This window comes from Neolamprologus multifasciatus, chromosome 15, assembly GCF_963576455.1.
Source record: "Neolamprologus multifasciatus chromosome 15, fNeoMul1.2, whole genome shotgun sequence".
In the NCBI taxonomy this organism is placed as follows: Eukaryota; Metazoa; Chordata; class Actinopteri; order Cichliformes; family Cichlidae; genus Neolamprologus; species Neolamprologus multifasciatus.
In genome coordinates, this window is record NC_140453.1 from 14880682 (window position 1) to 14897599 (window position 16918).

The 16918-nt window shown below is 38.1% G+C and overlaps 1 protein-coding gene across 2 annotated transcripts; it reads right to left on the bottom strand.

The window, feature by feature from the left end:
- Positions 1–6005: 6005 nt before the first annotated feature.
- taf1a (TATA box binding protein (TBP)-associated factor, RNA polymerase I, A) lies at positions 6006–15542 on the bottom strand. 2 transcript variants are annotated; one of them, XM_085132087.1, is made up of 11 exons: positions 15259–15542; positions 13662–13835; positions 13191–13354; positions 12801–12914; positions 12509–12707; positions 12160–12281; positions 10469–10627; positions 10111–10177; positions 9726–9849; positions 9481–9635; positions 6006–8960 (listed from the first exon to the last, which is right to left on the bottom strand). In XM_085132087.1, the coding sequence occupies exons 2-11, from the start codon at positions 13786–13788 to the stop codon at positions 8878–8880; spliced, it is 1314 nt and encodes a 437-aa protein (XP_084988213.1). In that variant the 5' UTR covers positions 13789–13835; positions 15259–15542; the 3' UTR covers positions 6006–8877. The 2 variants fall into 2 exon arrangements, with proteins under 2 accessions (XP_084988213.1, XP_084988212.1); XM_085132086.1 differs by having other exon boundaries at positions 15255–15542.
- Between the last annotated feature and the right edge of the window lie 1376 nt (positions 15543–16918).

Genomic DNA, 16918 nt, shown 5'->3' on the forward strand with positions numbered 1-16918 from the left:
GGAAGTGTTGTTTCAAACAATGATGAGTAAAGGAGGAAATGCAAAGAGACAGACAGGCCACACGCTCTGTCTCCCACATTCATTGGAAACGCAGCAGGCTTTGTTGTATTTCCAACCACACAAAGACCATCTATGCAGTCTGCGTACACTAACAAACAAGGCTTCTTTGGGTCAGGTTGGGCTTGTTGTTTGTTCATTGCTCATTGTACTTACACAGAATTATAGATGAGTGGGGGCAACATGAGTCAGTGGGCACATATACACCTACATGAGTCACTGTGGCGTACGCAGCTGACAGGTTAGTTTCTGGAAAATTATTTCAAAGAACTATTCAGCCTACCTTGAGTTTACACCTGTAGAGTTTCGGGGGAATGCACTGTGTGGGAAGCGTGCCTCAGCTGCAAGCTGCTGGCTTGATAAGTTTGTGTTTGGCTGTGTTGGTGGATGATATCACCTTGATGACATCACCACTGAAGTAATATAAATATTCATTATGTTTTCTTTATACTTGAGGGGAAAAAAGAAACATAATGGGTGGTAAAAATCGAAGATTACATGTTTACTGAAATCCAGAGTCATTATCCTTTTCAGTTTAGCCACAACACTCATCAGAAGGACAAGAAAGGGGCATAAATTAAAAGAAGGAAATTAAAGGAAAACATGAAACAAAAAAAAAACATAGACAGGTTGACATGCTGTATTATAAGGTAAGGTTTTGTCTCCTCATAATAAGTAATACTATTTGGAGTATTCAGAGAAAACACAGTTACATGAAGTCATCTGTGGCTCTGGAAAGACCTTATAGGTTGTTACAGCATATGTGGGACTGCATTTTTAGGCACAGCACCAGCAGACCTGCTGTAGGCTTAAACTTAACTTACAGCAAACACTCGATAGGGTTTGATCACAAACCCATCAGGTAGAACGCAACATCTCTTAACATATTTAGATATGGTGTGAAACCTACAATCTACAGGTAGAACCATCTGTATGATGTTATTTAAGTCTGGCACTTGATGTCATCCGTTGGAATGTAGAAAAACTGATTAATTAATCTAAACCAGGGGCCTCAATTATTATCAGCATTTTTGATATGGCCTGCCATAGCAAAGCAAATTAAGAAAGGTTAATTCAAGGACCCGCTCTGACACATTTCCTTAAGTTATGATGGTAGACTTTGAACTGGGCGAAATTGGTGAATTTTTTCTAAAGACATCTTAAGCTGTTTCTCATCAGCTTTGCCAATTGATGGTGCATTAAATTCAAAGGTTTTCAGACTATATTTTTATTCCTTAAAAAGAAAGGGCATGATTGGGAGTTGGGTTTTTTTGTAGGTCATCACGTAATAGTTTTTCTAGTTCATTCTACTTGAGATCAAATTGAGTTGTATATGGCCCATAAACTAAAACAGGTTTGACACACTGGTTTAGATTTATAGTAGATTCATAGTTGTGTGTGGTTTGTTAAAATATTCTCTTCTTTCTAGATGTGATAAAGATATATTGTCACAGCTGTCTTCCGTGGCTTAATAATTGATGCCCGCCTGGAATTCAGTTGTGCTCTCTTTTTCACATTTCTGATCACTCAGGAGTTTTTTTTCCCCCCACCCGCTTGTGCTCCAGTTGGCCAGCCTCTGCAGAGCTTGAAGGAAAGTCACAACATTTGGACTACCACTTATCACACTGAGGCACACAAGAAATTAAACCTTCATAGCCTCAGGTGAATGCTCTGCTGGTCAAGGCACTTTGCATTTTGGAGTCATTACATTGCTGTTCTGCTCAGATGGGAAAACAGCAGTTGTCCACATAACTCTATGCACACACAAAATTTCAGAAAGAAGCTCAATCTATCCCATTTGAGCAATTGTTCGGTGAGATCAGACGTTAATATATGTATAGGAATAAGCTGTTTATTCCTGGGCAAAGATTTTATTCCCAGCTGGATAAGTAGAGCAATCTTAGAAGTCAAGAGGATCAGTTTGTGTTCACCAGCCTGATCTTTTCTCACAGTCTGTGCACAGCAGAGAAAGCTCTTGGTCTTGGCACATACACAGAGCTGAGCGCCTTCTCCCCAGAAATCAGCTCACAGTTTTTATTCTCCTAATACATTATTGAAAGCTATTTTTGCAGCTGCACTCAGAGAACAAAGGTATTGCAGTTGTCACTTTCAACTTCACAGACAGAACAGGGAGGATATTTTGGGAATCTTTTTTTTGTTTGCCTTTTTTCTCTCCACAAGTTCCACAAGACTTGCCTCCCCTCAAGCATTTTTTGTCTAAATATCTGAATGTATGGCGAGTGTGTCGAAACACTCTTGTTATCGTGCTGTTCAAACGGGCCATCTTAAGTCTGGAATACACCGGCTATTCTGCTACAGAGCAGTTCATCATGAGAGGATTTAAAGTCAGCACAGCACTGACTCTGTAGCAGAGTAGCATAGATTGCATAGACTGCATGGGTACAAATGCTGCTGAGATGAAGATAAAAGTATTGTGCAACCAGTTGCTGGTGGTTGCTCATGTGAAATTGGTCACAAGAATCTATACACCACTACACAGCGCTGATATCCTCATTGCGATTGCTTTGGCCACTAGCAGGATCCCACGGTCATCAGTAGTTTGCATGCATGAGGCTAACTTGTTTCCAAAAACGGCGGTAGTGAAGAGGTGGTGAAGCTTAAAAAAGTACAACGCAAACCGGAAATGAAGATCATTAGCTGCAAAGTAAAAGTTCCCTTTTCAACAGGTTAGAGAATACGACTTTTTGCAAGGGTACCAGCAAGTTGTAGACCAGTCTCTAGACCTGTGTGACCGAGGTCTTACTAAGGTGCATCCAAAGACCCTACAGGTGCATCACACAGACACCTGTTAATTAGTGCTAAGCATCACTAACCAAAATTTGAGCACAGACTTTGTGAATGGGGCGTCAGTACAATTAACCAAACAACAGGTCGTACAATCAAATTATCTGTGGCAAAGCCTCACAAACAGCTAGGACTGTATCCACCTCTTTCTGCAAGAGTCACTCAGCACAGTCTAATAATCATAAACTGAAAAATTAATGTGGAAAAAAGCTACAGATGCTTTGTACCACCAGCATCGACATTACAGAAAGGTCACTGTGCCTCCTCAGCTGAATTCGTGTGACATCATTTTACTTCTAGTTGTAACAGTAAGCCATTCAGTTTTTGCAGTAACGACCATGATCATATGAATTATTCAGTTAAGAATAGCTTTACTGTATCAACAGCGATCGTGGTAGCATGACTGATTTTGGAATGGATGAGTGCAAGTCAGTCTTTGGGAATTACCTATCATGTGTTACTTTGGAACTAAAAGGAGGTCATTCATCAGCTTGTGATGCTAGCTTTAAAGCATGAGCTCACTTGAAAATTGAAAAATAAATGTAAATGTGTTGGGAGATATTCTGTGCTCACAGTCAGTGATCCTAACTGTCCGAGTATATGGTGAGTTCATTAATCCTTTTCTGTACCCTGATGAAGCGTTGCTCCTCTTTTGTATACTACGCAGTCTAAAACAGATATTTCTGTACTTTTGTAACTGTTGCCCTATTTCTTTATAAGTGTAATATGCATGTATGACTGTTACCAGATTTATCATGTGGTTTAAAGTAGGTAAGTAGGTTGTTCATGCTCAAATTGCTCATGTACCCTATAGAGGTGGCTCAGTGTTTAGGTTTTAATTATAGACTATGGGACTGCCTCTCGCAGAACTGTTTTAAAAGTATATTTAATGAGTTATTTTTACTGTAGATTTTAGTTTATATCTTCTGTTTTGTTACCTGTATGTAATCTACCAGATTATAAACATTTCTGGTGCAAAGTTGAGTATTTAACCATGGTGCTTTACAGGCCATTTGAGGATCTGTAGTCCCCGAGGTCATTCTTTTACTTTCCATTTTCTCTTCCTTCGCTGTCACCCTTAAATAAAGGCGTAAAACGCACAAACATAAAATTTAAATCTTTTTATTCATGAGATGATCTGTATTCCCCTTTAATTTCTTAGTTTGATCTTCTGTCGTGTTTTGAACCACGGCGTTTACTTCGTTTTATCTCCTTCCTGCTAGTAGCACGCAGCGCTGGTGAACACATCAGTATGTTAAGTCCAAATTGCATGGCCGAATTATCGAGCTTTCTCCCTCCATCTCCCTCTTTTGCTCCACTTCCAAGCCCTTTCCATACTTGAAATGTTTTGCAGAGTTACTGAGATGTTACACTGTCACTGTGCAAGTCTGGATTTTAAGTTACAAATCCTCAGAGCCCTGAAGACCAACCAAGCGAAACTCTGAGTCACCCAATGCAGTGTGTGCGTATGTGCAATTGTGTGTGTAGCTTTTGTAGAGCAGGGAGTGAGGCTGTACGAGATGGGAAAACTCAATGTCAGCCACACACAGCAAAGAACCATCCAAGGCCTTTAGATGTCAAGCACAAAATTAAAACATCTCTCTGAGCGCCGTTTGTGTGTATTTGTCCCAGAAGCAAATAGATTCAGCCTGCAACCTGCGTGGATGATTAATTACATAAACAGTTATTATGCTTGTCAGTTCACAGTGGGGTTAGGCCAAAGACGTCACTAAATTTCTCTCAGGGCTAAACGAGGTTTTAATGGGTCTGTTAGAGTCATCAGAAGAACCTATGTAGACAGAATTTTTTTTAAATTTTATTTTACCTGATAGATTTTACAGGACCATTTGTCGCAGCAGCCTTGGAGTGCACTCCCAGATGAACATACATCATTGCTTCATGAGAACTGGTGGAGCTGGTAGAACTGGTGGAGCTGCTCAGCGGCCAGTAGCTCTATACTTACTTCCTCCACCTACCATTATTCTTTAAATGTGATTTACATCAACGGCCACTAAGCCAACGTGTACTGAATGATTGTGTTTACATCAGTGTTAACTTTGATTGCAAATTTTTTTGATTTAGTTGCAGTCATAGTCTTTTGACTAGAACATCATTTAGTTTTCTTTCAGTTTCACTCGACTAAATATCATAAGATTATAGTAGACTAAATCTAAAGTTGATTCAGTTGAATAAAATATAAAGTGTTAAAGTTTGTCGTGGTTTTACCAGTGTGAGTTGCTCCATATGATTTAGAAAGCGTTTCTTCCCAAGCAATGACATTTGGTTGTATTTTTCATGAGAAACAGGGAGCAAGCGTGTTAGCAGAACCCTCCCACCCAGATCAAACTATGCGTGTCTAACCTTACCGCAGACAGATTGCGATTGACTGGAGGACTTCCGAGCTTGTGCCGCCTTTCTACACAACCTAATTGGTTCTGATTGGATCGTCTCTCCAGAATGTTTTCATTTAATTTTTATTAGCTGACGAAAGTGTCAGTACCTTTCATCAAAGTTTTTGTACTCATGCATTCATTTTTATTTAGTTATCATCTTGTTTTCACTGAAAAAAAAGAAAAAGCAATTGATGAAAATTATGACAAAAATTATTAGTCAACGAAATTAACACTGGTTTACATGATGTTATTTGGCTTAAATAAAGCTGAAGTCTACATTAACACCAGTATTGGAAAATCTTACCCATAAAAAACTTTGTTACTTTTCTATTGCTGCTTGTAAGTTCAAGTCCTCATCCGCTTGCCTATGGTGTTCCACAAGGTTCTGTTCTAGGGCCTCTACTTTTTCTGCTGTTTATATCTGCTCCCTCTTCAGGACATTTTGGACATTTTTAAGAACTGCTATGCACTGCTAAGCAGGCGACATTCAGTTTCAACATATTCAGTTTAGTTTTAAGATATTTCTAAGCAGCCACCCTATGATAGCTGGGATAGGCACCAGCTCCCCCACAACCCTGAGAATGTGTGGAAGACAGTGGATGGATATTTCTGAGCTTCGGATCTTGCAAAGGTGCTTAGACACTTTTAAAAGTTTGATGGATAACATTTTTTTACAGCTTAAGAAAAAATAGATCTCCTTGTTTGTGTCTCTCACAGATTTGGTATTGGAAACTCCAACAACCTACAGGTAACTTTTAACTCAGTTTTCACTTAGGATACTCACATTAAAACCTCTGGTTTGCTTGTTTTTATCATTTAAGGAATATTGCCATTTCCATGCTCTGATCTAGAAATTGTTTTTCATGCTTTTATTTCATCACATTGGGGTTACTGTAATTCATTGTGAACAAAGCTTCCTTGGAACGTCTGCAGGTTAGTCAGAGCACTGCTGAGAGGCTTCTAAGTACTCACATGTCACATCGTTGCTAATCCAGTTGCATTACTTCCCTATTAATTATCATTTTGAAATTCCCCACAAAAAATAATGAATGTTCAAGTTGCATTTTGTACACAGCTGAGTGTCTGTACCATTTAGATGTCTGTTTGGCCTCCAATCAACAGAACATTGCTCAGTGGATGAAGGTGAATTGGTGATTGCTTGAAATTAGGCTGAGCTAGAAACAAATACTGTTCAACAAAATTGTGAAGTAATTTGTTTTTAAAGCTACGACTGGCTGAATGGATTTATACCAGAAAATGTCCAAATATCTAGTGATCAGCGAGCATAATTCTGTGATATTTCAGACTGTTTAACATTAATGTATCTACTGTTGCTTGAAGGATCATTCAAATTTTGTTGAAATGACTGGGAAAATAAGTTGGAAAAGAGCGTGAACTCCCCTCCAGCGTTTCAAAGAATAATAATCAGTGTGTTTGTTTTCAGGCCTGATTACAAGTAAAGACAGAAATCAGCCACCTGGTACAACCACTTCACTGTATTAGAAATCTCAGTCTAGAGCTACTTGGCGCCTTGACCTCATCACCCTGCATATTCATCACAATGGATAATTAGGACTGCGTTCTTGGAAATATGTGATGTTTTGCAAGAACTACAGATTTATGGGTATAGCATCTGAACATCGATATCAGATTTATTTATGATGGTAAAAATGTTGCAAAATGTACAAGCTTCTAGAATAAAATGTGAGAACGTGTTAAAAAAAAACTTTGAAATTGTAATTGAATATTTTCCCTTGTAAAAATGCTTCAGACACTTGTGTTTAAGTTACTGTAAAATAAGTAAATATCAGTAAATATGCCATTTACTGAAGGTGGTGGAAATGTTGTGGTTACATAAAATTGTTTTAGGTAAATGTTAAAAAAAAAAAAGAATAGGGCATGGAGAGTTTTAAATTCAGTTATTATTATAATAAACATTGACTTTTTTCCAGGGGGGAGAGAAATACATAATATAATAAAATAAAATAAATTGCATTGGATCAGCCAAATTATTATTTTGTATATCAGTACTGGGCCAGTGCATCCTTATTAATGCACCTCAAAGCACCGGGTGTGGGATTTAAGTGGTTGATTTAGCCTTAAACAGGAATTTCCTCTTGGATACTTCATCCATAAAATAATCATCCACACTGTTTATATGCTGGTGTAACACGTCACAATAAAATGACAATATTTTGATGATGGTTTTATCTGTACTGAGCTTCCTGTCTTGGCAAAGCACACAGAGACAGTGCAGGGAGCAAAGCTGCAGGTTTTAATAACAGTGTTTTGAACAGTCGGGACAACCCGCCTCAGTCTCTCGCAGCTGCTTATGAATTGGTCATAAGGATGCTTTCTGTTTGTTACTCTAGATGATCCATAAGTTGGGACTGCTCCAGCTGCTAAGATTTAAGGAGAAATTAAAGTCAGAAGAGACCAGGTGCATGAGAACAGATGAGAAAAATGATTTGTTGGGGAACAATTCAATCCCTGGACAAAAAAAAAAGAAAACTGCCCTTTTAACCTTCAACCAAAGTCCCTACAGAGCGTCTCCAGGGCAGAAAAATGACTGCTTCAGCTGTGAACATCTGCGTAGATTAAAAAAATTTTGAAAAACACTGGGGGGAAAAAAGCTTTAAAGAGGTCACAAACAGGACAGAGACCAAAGAAGTGACCGTTTACTGACTTGATTCTCCTTGCTACTGCCCGAGTTTTGAATTTTCGAACAACATGTCTTACGTATTCCCAGATCCGTTGTGCAGCTGCTCCTGTGGTTAGGCAAGTGCTTTGGGCTCTGGTTTATGTAATGACTGCAAAGCAACACACATATACAGTACGGCTGACTGAGCTGCTGCATGGCCAACGCTGTGGCAAGCCGAAACAGAATCATTACAAACACTTTCACTTATTAAATTGGCATGCTGCTGAATGCAAGAGTTTATTTCATGGTTCAGTGCAAAGGAGTCAAGAGCAACGCCAGGATTTGAAGGCCAGAAACATGCCCTGATACTAGATTCATAGGAACAGAAGTATTTATCTTTATAGACAGAGAATAGAAAAAATGAAGCACTAGGAGTTTAAGTGGAGCCTTTTGATATGAAAAGGTTGACATGGATGAATTCGTTGTATGGGTGTAAATATAAACACAAGTCAATTATAAGCAAAGTCAACACACGTTTGCATTAAACGACTAAAAAACAGAAGAGTGTAGCAGCAACCACCTGCCAGCGAGTCTGTCTTCCTTAAACGTCCTCACAACACGCTGCTCGAAGGTTTGTGATGATGGGTCTTCTGACACGTCAACAAAGCTGTCAGAGAGAAACTCCTCTGAGCTCTGTGCGACATACATACACTACTAATGCCTATGAATTTAACACTCAAAGGTTTGCTGAGGTCAGAATAAAACAATGTTCATAGAAACCATAAATCGGACATGAACACTAACAGTCAGAGGTACACTTTTCAAAATTAGGTGATCGTACCCTCCAGATACCCAGTGCAAAAATGCAGAACAAGAGCTCCACACAGTGGAGAAAGTAAATCTAGGCACAATTTGCTCACGATTTTGGGAACGTCACAATCTGCTGGAGGACCTTTAGTTAACATTTAACAAAATGGAGCTTTAATATCTTCTTCCTTTTCTTTTCTTTGTCTCAGCTTTGCTCTTCACCTGTGAGCCATTCACGCTGTACTTCAGTGGTCGGTCTGTGAAAAGAAAATACACAAAATACAAGAAGACAGAGAGTAAATGTACAGCTTTTACTGTGAGCTTTTAGCACATGACAAAGTTGCTGCTGTTTTACATAATATAAAACATTTTATTGAGCAGAATGGGGGAGGGGGGGTAGCAGAGTGATAGTACACTGACTTTGTCCTATTGCAACATTTAAAGCAGATTATAGTGACAGTGTCGGCATGCTTGATAATCTCATTTTGCACCAAAACATTTATTTGTTGTCATTTTTTGTTGCTATTATACTCAACATTTGCCAGTAATTATTCGCACAACTACCTGGCAATCCAAAACTGTAAACTATTTAAGTCACTATCGCAGTAAACTAACAAAAGCGGAAAATATTAACATTTTAGAAAACTGAGCAAGATTGCTTTTTTCATTTTTCCTTTAAAAATTGTGATTAAATCATAAAAAAGACTAATTAGTCATGAGATCTATGTCAAGACATCATTTTCAGAATTAATTCCACTAAAATGAACACAAACCAACCTGGGCAAAGGATTTTTGTCAGCGAAGCTTTCACTTCAAAAAGCTCGGGGTTCTCCTTTGAGTCTTTCGTGGCATGGAAGCTCGTGAAGTGCAGCGCAAGCCACCAGTCTTTTCTTTCAGCCATCTTTTCACAGACAATGTTCTCCCAGTCTACTCTGTTAACATTACGCAACAGTAAGAAACAATAATAAAGTATGATCTGTTTCAAGCTGAATTAAAAATATAACTTAAAAACCCACACATACTGATTTTGAAGCTTTTGGATCACTGCCTTTAAACGGATCCACACTTCCAGGTTGCTCCCCCAGCAATTGAAGTCCAGCATTTCCAGGACAACTCCCAAAGCTTTCTGGGTGTCACTTTGTTTCTCTTAAAGAGCAAAAATCATATATTTTTTTATTACATGAGAAAAAGTATGATTTAGAGACACAACAAACAACCTTGGAGAAATCAAACAAAGGAACTAACATTACCCATTTAGTACTGTCAAAACCGAACAGCTAGCTGTAAATAACTTTTCTATACATTTACTTTACAGATTTTAATTCTGCTTATCATCAATTTTGCAGCAAGACTGAACTTTATTTGGCCAATGATAGACATTTAAATCCATATTTAATTCCCTTTTACCTGACTGAAGCAGGAGAGAGCTATACTCCAGCATCAACTCATGGCTGGGGACCAATGCATGGAGGACCTACAGCAAAACAAATGGACATTTTAAGCTTTTTAAACTGAACTGGATACAGTGTGTCTTTTCATTTTTGTCCACATAGCTTTAAATCTAATAACAGCTAATTTAAAACCTTATTCAGTGTGAAGTTTAACAGGGATCACTCCAGTTTTCCCTCAATACACAAACTATCAAATATTAATCATTAATACCATTTGAACACCTAGATTCCAATTTAAATTCCATTTTTGAGACATCTTTAAAGCACTGATTGAAATAGTAATTAATTACAGTGAGTTTCATACGCAGCTTTACCTTCAACACTTTCATCAGTCTCTTCTCCGAAGCACCTTGTCGCTTTAAATACTGGTAGAGGTAGACATGCGCATTGGGATTGGGTGGGAAATTGCTGTCATACGCATAGTCATTCAGGACTTGCAGAGCCTCCTTATGATGCTCATAAAACTCAAGCATCTGCCAAAAAAATAAAACAACAGTCATGTAATCAGTACTAATATTTTCCTTACGCTAAACAACAACAAACCTATAAACAGGGCAACATGTGACAAACAGAAAGAGGCTATGTCTTACTGCATTAATTTGATCTCTTTATCAACTGCTACTGATAAAAGCAGAGGATAGAATTAAGTCATGAAAAACACCAACCTTTTATTAACATTTAAGCAACATTACTAAAAAAAACATCTGTAAACAAAATGCACATTTCTATGCAACATTTCAAAGACTTTCAACTTTATACAAGGTGCCACTGATGTTGTGCTTGTCGTTTAATTATTCATCTGCAATTTTTCAGTTCTTTTTTCTCTTTCAGGGAGAGGAAATCTAGTCTGTTATGACTTTGAACAAGTGAATTAAAGACAGATTCAGTATATGAGGTTAAAATACAAAGTACAGTCACGTCAACAGCAAATGTTAGATCTGCCGTCCATTTCCTTTCTTTTCTTTTTACAAAACTCTTTAATTTCTGCTGTCAGGTCCTGAACTTTAGCACTTTGCCCAGGCTGAGCCACCTGACAACCAAGTGGTAGTCTCGCACCACAGTCTACTGTTCCTCCAAATATGCAACAAACGGTCTCTGGTTCAGTGCTCTTTCCCTGACTACGTTTTAACTATTTTAGTTACAACATGGTTAATTTTTAGCACTGAATTATAAAATGCTTGCTGCTGTATAACACAATGGAAAAGTACCAATTCCACTCACAGGTGTATTTCAAACACTTTATCTTGTATCCACTTCAGAATACCAACATTTTTCCTCTTAGGTTTGGAGACCTATTGATTGTCTATCCAACCATGTGGTTACGTCAGTGAACAAATCTCGCCCTGGTTTCACTGAGTGTGCTGCTGCCAGCTCCTCCATAATCTTAAACTCTTTTTTTATCCCATGTAAAGAGAACTAACTGGGCTATGTCACTGATATCAAAGCTCTGGTCCAGAGCCAAGGAGAAAAAGTCAAAACTGTCTGCTTTGTTTTTCAACTGTAGCTCCAGATTTCCCCACAATGTCCTTGATCCATCTTGTTATGGATGTTATGTTAGCATGTCAGAGTCCACCTAACGTCCACCAGAGAATGCCTTACAGCTTATTTTGTAGGAAAACGCAAAGCTGGTCAACCATGGATGCTGGTAGCATCCATAAGCTCTAGTATTTCACAGTGTGATTAGTAAGTAAGTATGTCTGTGGAGGTTCTCAGTCATCCAGGTCATCGTAGTCTAAGGAGCTTGGAAAGAAAAGCGTCTGGACTTCTTTAAGTTGCTTGAAGATGTTTCACCTCTCATCCAAGAAGCGTCTTCAGTAAGTAAGTAAAAGGTTATTTATATAGCACTTTTCACAGACAGATGTCACAAAGTGCTTCACAAGAGAGGTAACAAAAACACAGTCATAAATGCAATATGATATGCTTCAGCGCCCCTGTGATCCTGAATTGGATAAGCAGGAAAAAAAATTAACGGATGAAGGAAACAAAGGAAGGAAGGAGTATTTACCTCAACATATCTCAGTATGAAACAATCCCAGACGCCTGGATTTTTCAAAATCTCCTCAAGATTCACTGACGCTTGCCTGAAGTAGTTTTGCATGGTTTGATTGGAATCAGATTCATAATAATCTGAAAAAGAGAGCACCAAACATCAAAGATGTGAGCCCAGACAGACAGGTTTTCACACACAAACACATTTTTCCCCAACATAATGAATTTGAATTGCTCTGTCAAACACAAGTTCCCATGTCTGACCTGTAGGTGGCAGTGTGACTTCAAACGAGCCTCCTACACGCCTCTTACTGAGAAACCTAAATAATGCATGTTCTGGGCTGTTATGCTGCGTGTTGCCTTACCGCTGCTGGAGTGTGTGGACTTTTTGTCACACCAGATGATATAATCCAGCAGGCCCCTGTACGCCTGGATCAGTTTAATATTCTGAATCTGAGCTGCTGTCTCTTTCCCGTGCCTCCAACTCTCAGCGCTAGCAAGATGCCGCTTTGCATCTTCAATCTGCTGGTGGAGCAGGAGGTGGAAGGAATGTTCCAGAGAAATCTAGAAACACAAAATGACAACGCCTCATAAGAAAAAAAAAAATGCAGATTCACATGAAAACTGCACTGCGGCCACTTTTATTAGTTGAAGTACCATTAAGTAATGTCTAAATCCCGAATGCTTCATTCGCTCATAGATGGTGTTGTAATCTTCCATTGTTGAGTTGGGATGATGATGAAAGATCTCAGTGGCAGTTCTCCAAATAAACTGAAATTTCAAAGAGAGCATTAATGTCAAGGATGAAAATGAATGCAGTGTTTAAAGCTGAGTGTTTAAACAAGTCTTCATTAATTCTACATCTTGTACTCTTGCACTTTGACTAAACAACTGTAAAACTATTAAGTTTAGGGCCTTTATGGAAGTAATTCCTCTTTTACAGCCTCGGAGAGAAATCATTCATGCTGTGGTGTACAACTGTGTGCAATTATGTGGTTCATACGTCCATATGAATGGATATATGACCAAAGGAATTCTAAAATCTACCTCCTTAGATGGCTGCGCTGTGAAAAGATTTCTGTCTTCTAAAATTTGGGGGTAGTACACCATATATTCTGCTGCCTCCTCCCATCTGTGGTGAAGCATGGCTTCTCTGATGCGCTCCCGACACATGCTGGTGGTCCGGCGAAACCCATTCTGTTGAGTCTGATCTGAAGATGAAAGGTATGAGTTCCAAAACTCAGACAACATTGGATTTGTGAGGCTGATAGAAACATTTTTGATACAAATATAAATTTGTTTTAATAAAGAAATAAAACATTTTTATTTCACATTAAAGTGAAGAAAGTATTTCTTAATTACCTCTGACAAAACTTTTCTATAATGTAAAATCCAGGACTATGCAGAAGCCAGCAAACAGTGTACCATACATTGATCAGTGAGCAATACGTCTTGCATCTAATATGTCCTCTGCTGTCTAACAGAAAAATTTATTTATGGAAATTCTGTACAACCCACCTCCATAAATGGGTTTAACCAGAGGGAACTTTGATTTCTTCTCTCCTTTTGAAGAGTTGTCCTCTGAGGAGTCAGAGTCATCCTCTAAGTCAATGTGAGGCTCCAGCTCTCTTTCTAAGTCATCCATAATCAGCACAGCAGTTAGACTCAGTCAGGATACTTTAACCGGCTCATCTGCAAGAAGACAATTAGTAACAAATACATAAATGTATTTTTCGTCCTTTTTAAAAGGTACGTATTATTATATAAAACAAAGCAATCAAAAACAGGCACCATTAGTGTCACTGTTTCATGAAAACTTATTTAAAGATATGCATGACAACAAATTCCAATTACACCACAGTGCTACTGCACTAAAAATTGTCTATCAAAATGGTAAATGAACTGGTTCTTACATAGCACTACTACTCTATCTGAGCACTCAAAATGCTTTACACAACTTGCCTCATTCACCCATTCACACAAACACTTTTTCTATGGTCTTTCCCTGTAAGTGCTTTCTATCTAAACTTCACAAGCATTCATACTCTGATGGATGCACCGGAGAGCAGCTTGGGGTTAGTATTTTGCCCCCACAACGCTAAACCAAACCATATCATGCAAAGATCTTAGATACTTTGGATTCTCATCCACATACAGAAAGGTATCTGATGGCTCCCAAATTTATTGTGCAACATGATAATTACTCCAAACATGCAGTGCTTAATTAATTTATGTTGTTAAAAAAGAAAAAAAATGTTAGAAATTATCAAAAACTTGTTTAAACTAAAAAGTACATTTGTTATTTATTAGTCAAATAACAAACTGAATTCACTTTGTATACCCAAAGTTGAGCTGAGCTATTTTCTTCTGTTTAGGAAGTAAGCAGAAGTAGTAAATAACTGTAATTTGACATCTTAATCAGAAAATAAATATCATTTAGGGTGGCTGTGGCATAAACCCTAATAAATTTGTTAAGCACTGTATATTGCCAGAGTCATTTTTGAAAGAAAAAAAAAGCAGTCAATCTGGGCTTTCATACAGACACAAGATCAAATCAGGCAGCTTGAATCCACTATAGAAATGTTTGGAACAACCTACCCAGTAGCTTAAAATCGTTGGGTATGAGAACATAGAAATATTACTGCTGTTTTAAAGACAAAAACACTCACTTTAGGACTTTACTTGTGTCTGTGTACTACACTTCCTGAGAAGGTAACCGACAAAATAAAAGTATTCAATACTTAGTAGAGGCTGAAATATTTGCACAGTACTGCATTTAAACAGGTGTGCTTGCCAATAGTTCAGTGATGTGTATTAGAGCAAGACCGCTTCAAAAACGTTCATAATATAATTGGGCGCTTTATACTAGAGTTGGCAATGTGCAATTGATAAAACTTTGGACATCTACACATGGGATATACCAGTGTTATTACAGTCTTGTTAGTGCAGAGCTATTCTTTGCAGCTGTATTTGATGCTAACTCACTAGCTTTCTTCACAACGGCTTATTTAGAGGCCAGCGAAAAACTACAACTTTAAGTTTTAAGATATCAAGAAATGAACATTTTTCCACAAAAGCAACAAAGAAACGGTCTGTTTTCTTCTGACTTACCCACCAGTTTTAAGTTTGCTCAGACTTTTCTGGAGAAAAGTGTTTACCCTCCGTACCGATGTTAACAGCTACCTGCATCAGAGAGCTAACGTCCTATCCACCGAGCATTGCTGTTGTTACTCTTGAAAATTAATATAATGCAACGGATTGCTATGTTGTTGATTACTGTGACTTCCACACGTTATTTTTGACCGCCATGCTTTAGCAGCTGAGGAAGTACAGTAGGAAGCTACGCTGCCATTGGCTGCTGTACCCGGAAAGGGCAGGGCAAATACTTTTCTCCTTCCTCCTCTGAATTGAAGCGAAGAAACCTTACAAAAATGACTCCTGTTTACAGATATTTCCGCTTTTGTGTTTCTATAAAATGCTGCGTTCAAGAAAAAAAGAGGAAAAACAAGGATAAGAAACCCTAGACACAAATCAGCATTGTTTAGCCTCTCCACTTTACTTTCTCTACGCTTTTATTTATATTAAACATGGGCAGTGTTTAAAATACATTATTTTGTAACTTTTTACATAGCTCATGTTATTCACGTTTTTTTTGTTTATTTTTTGTTTGTTTGTTTTTACCATCACTTTATTAAATATTTAGTTATGAAATACTGAACTTTTTACTTCACACCATTTATTATAAAGATTTATCTTTCACTCAGAAAGATGGCAGCAAGAGTAAAACGGCAGGTTTAGAATATGTTAGTGAGATCTGCTATGATGTATGGTTAGGAGATGTTGGTCCTGACAAAAAGACAGGAGGCAGAGCTGAAGGTTGCAGAGTTGAAGATGCTCATATTTCATTGGGAGACTCTAGACAAAGTTAAAGGGACAAGGTTGAGATGGTTTGGACATGTGCAGAGGAGGGGCAGATATGCTAGACAAGTGATGTAGTGAGTGACAAGTGAATGTAGTGAGGGAAGACATGCAAAGGTGACAGAGGAGGATGCAAGGGACAGGATTAGATGGAGCCAGATGATCAACCCATAAGGGTAGGATTATAACTATATTATACGGGGTCTAAAATTTTCTTTTACCTCTTTTCAGAATAGTTACTTAGTAGAAAACAATTATCAGGATCTTGTGTAGTGCCACTTTTCCTCAGCAAAGAGGCTCAGTGGTTAGTGCTACTAAACATCTGGCAGGGCTCTTTTGTGTGGTGTTTACATCTTCTCCCTGTCATTGCACAGGTTTGCTGTTAATCTCATTAATTTCCATCATCGGTTAAATAAATGCTCATAATAAAAATATAATAAGATGCCATTTTTATGAGGGCAGAGGGATTCACATGAGCCTGAAAATCATGCCCAGTGTTCTCTCCACTCTATTTATTTATTTATTTTCAAATAATAGATTTCCAATGGGCAACACCGCCTTTGTTTTTTACCCTCTCTGTGCCAGCCTATTTAAAAGATCTTGGAAACATCCCTGCCACAGGCAAACAATGGAATCTATTAAGATAGTAAGATCAGGATAAGTTATCAAGACACCAATATGAAGGAGCAATCCACAGCAGATATATTTGTATATTAAAAAAAAAACTACTACAGAGATACTCAGCATACACAAAGCAGTGATGTACATGATTTTCCAAGCCGGCAATAAAGTGTAAAGCACAACTGCAATACAGGATCATCCTCATTAATCACAGCACAGATACTGCTCCTAAGCGC